At 27.7% G+C, this 3,055-nt stretch overlaps 1 protein-coding gene across 1 annotated transcript; it reads right to left on the bottom strand.

The window, feature by feature from the left end:
• Positions 1-312: 312 nt before the first annotated feature.
• LOC119664504 (period circadian protein-like) lies at positions 313-743 on the bottom strand. Its single transcript, XM_038073978.1, has 2 exons — positions 607-743; positions 313-544 (listed from the first exon to the last, which is right to left on the bottom strand). Exons 1-2 carry the CDS (start codon positions 712-714, stop codon positions 482-484), a joined length of 171 nt encoding a protein of 56 aa, XP_037929906.1. The 5' UTR covers positions 715-743; the 3' UTR covers positions 313-481.
• Positions 744-3,055: the final 2,312 nt, after the last annotated feature.

Raw genomic sequence — 3,055 nt, 5'->3', positions numbered from 1 at the left:
CTGGAACTAGAGCACTTAAAGTTTGTGTAGTCTCGTCTACTCGTCTACATGGTTAGTCATCGCTTCTAATTTGATAGGCACGAGTTCTAAGCCTGGCACTTGCAGCCCAAACAAATTATATACGGACTATGGTATAAACTAATTAAGAAATTCGATTATTTTCTAGAACCACTATTGATGAGAACTTGGCAATACTCGAAACAGCTTTGTATGGTCAGCCAAATTTCAATAAATTGAATAAAATTTTTGTCTTTGTCCTTTCTTTCTTTGCTATTTGAAAACCCTTTAAATTTTAAAAATTAAACAACCGAATAACCATTTAAAGAAACAAAATTAGCATTTATTTTTAAAAATATTCGTACAGTTTACACTTTGCCAATAGATTAATAACAGCAGTTTTATATTATTTAAACCATACTTTTTGATTTCATTTGCAGTGAAATTCGGTGATAAATTTATATAATTTTCCTATATGCAAGAATTATTGTTTACTATGTTGCGAGTCGTTTTCTTCTTGTTCCTTTAACTTTACAACACTTTTTTTCTAGAAAAGATAATATTCAGTAAGGTACATTCATTTTGTTTTAATAGGTTAACCAAAAATACTTTGTATTTGCCCTGTTTGAACTCCTTGTCAGTTTCTTGTGGGCTGTCAGATCCATCAGTTGTTTTAATAAATGATGAATAGAAGGATGAGAAACTTGAGCCATCCATATCGTCGCTATTACCATTACTATCAGTATTTGGCTAAAATATACAAAACAATGCATTTAATATTTAGCACTTAATCAAATAAATAATTTCACACTATTTTTATCAAATACATAGTTTCTAAAGAGTGCTTTTGGGTGATTCTTTTACTAACCGGACGGATTTTGGCAAAAAATTATCTCATGATCTACGCCTTTTATAAAATAAGAAGACCCGTATCTCGGGAAAAGATTTTGTGAAATTTTTCCTACGAGATATGGACCCATGGGGTTTTGAGAATTGGCATTGTAGACATATTTTCAAATGGGTATATCTCAAGTTCTATAAAAGATAGAAACTTGAAATTTACAGCGTTTCAAAGATAATTGATTGTACTTTTATGAAATTGTTTAAGTAATTAAAATTGTTTATATTTGAGTTCTAATATTAATCCTTAAACTTCAAAAAAAAAATTTCTCAAAACTATTATCATTTTTTATATTTTATTTAGATACAGTTTTAAATTTTACTACGAAATAAAAATTTTCGCACCTACCTTTTTCGGTGAAGTGTTATTTTGCTACAGTTGGAAAAATACTCTGCACAGGTAAGAAATCTATAGGAAATAAAAAAAGGTAAAGGTGTGACTATGTGCTGCAGTTATCTAGATAGTTCGGCTAGTAAGAAACTAATAAACTTTTTTCTTATATAGATGAATTAAGCCGTTTAATTATGATAAAATTCATAATTTAAAAACAGAAATGAAGCGAAACTAATTTGAAATGTTAATATTTTATGTATACATTTATTTTAAAAATAAACAGTAGACATTTTTGTGTAGTTTTTCTTCGGAAATTGATTTAATGGTATTATGGTGCATATGAGCAACGTAAAAACACCTGATAAATTAATTTTTTTTATTTAATTCTAAAAGGAATATCACAGTGGAAGTATTTATTTTTTAAGTAGAATTTGTATATTAATCTGAAGCAAAAGTAAAAAAAAAATTTGTGTGACATAATCCTTTTTTTTTACTGAAAAATCGTGTGTACATGTTTGGTGTGATATGAAAGATAAATAAATTTTTAAAAGTATATAGAATTTAATTACTAATCGAAATCAATAACATTATATAAGAATATTTGTAGCATATTCTTTGAAAATTCATTCAATGGACCCATTGGGTTTTAGGAATTGGCATTGTAGACATATTTTCAAATGGGTATATCTCAAGTTCTATAAAAGATAGGAACTTGAAATTTACAGTGCTTCAAAGATAATTGATTGTACTTTTGTGAAATTGTTTAAGCAATTAAAATTTTTTTTTTTTTCTCCCGCAAAACACATCAAGCACATGCGTACTACATTTCCATTGAATGAATTTTCAAAGAATATGCTACAAATATTCTTATATAATATTATATTAAATTCTATATACTTTTAAAAATTTATTTATCCTTCATATCACACCAAACATATACACACGAATTTTCAGTAAAAAAAACAGGATTATGTCACACAAATTATTTTTTACTTTTGATTCAGATTAATACCCATTTAAAAATATGTCTCAATGCTAATTCTCAAAACCCCATGGGTCCATATCTCGTAGGAAAAATTTCACAAAATCGTTTCCCGAGATACGGGTCTTCTTATTTTATAAAAGGAGTTCATAAAAAAATTTCAGAAAAATCGGAGATCATGAGGTCAACAAGGTGTCCGAGTTGTAAAAGAATGACCCTTTTACAATACAAGGTATGAAAATCGTATTTTTTAAAATTTATATTCCAAAGTAAGAGTTATTCTTTTTCATTCTGCATATTTTCTATAATAATTTGTCTTAATAAGATTATTGTGAATATGGAATATATGAATATGGTATCTAAAGTGGCCCTTAGACAGCATCACGTGTTGTAACGACACTTTTGGGTGACGTTCAAAATTTTTAGTTTTGCTGGGGTATCCTCAGCCGTCGTCCAGAGTCGAGACAATTTATTTATAGTTTCGCTGAGACGTTGTTTTAGAAGAAAAAAAAAAGTTGTTTTATATATATAAATTTATATATCTTTATTTATTCCATGAAAACTTATGATCTAACAAAGTTTAATTAACCAAATTCCAAATAAATTATTTAGCCTATAATAAGTGATTATTCCTTGAAAAAAAACATTCCTTTTGCTTTTTAATAATAATCAAAAAAAATATATGTTGACGCCAGAATTTCCTTTCTCAATATATTACTTGTAAAAGAAAAGATTTTTGGCAACCACAGTGTGACTTCCTGAGCCCCTTCTCTGTTGTTAAAATAAAAAAAAAAACGTTTACTCCGTGCTGTGAAATAAAACTATTTGACCCAATGAGCCAG

This window comes from Teleopsis dalmanni, unplaced genomic scaffold (genome assembly GCF_002237135.1).
Source record: "Teleopsis dalmanni isolate 2A unplaced genomic scaffold, ASM223713v2 unscaffolded_contig_2069, whole genome shotgun sequence".
Classification (NCBI taxonomy): Eukaryota; Metazoa; Arthropoda; class Insecta; order Diptera; family Diopsidae; genus Teleopsis; species Teleopsis dalmanni.
This window is presented reverse-complemented; position numbering and strand designations above follow the sequence as displayed.

What these genes read in the sequence shown, in the direction of transcription:
- LOC119664504 (XM_038073978.1), bottom strand. Translation starts at nt 714, where the DNA reads ATGGATGGCTCAAGTTTCTCATCCTTCTATTCATCATTTATTAAAACA. An exon ending in TCAAACAGGGCAAATACAAA is followed by an intron (nt 545 to 606) that starts GTATTTTTGGTT and finishes TATCTTTTCTAG; the next exon opens with AAAAAAAGTGTTGTAAAGTT.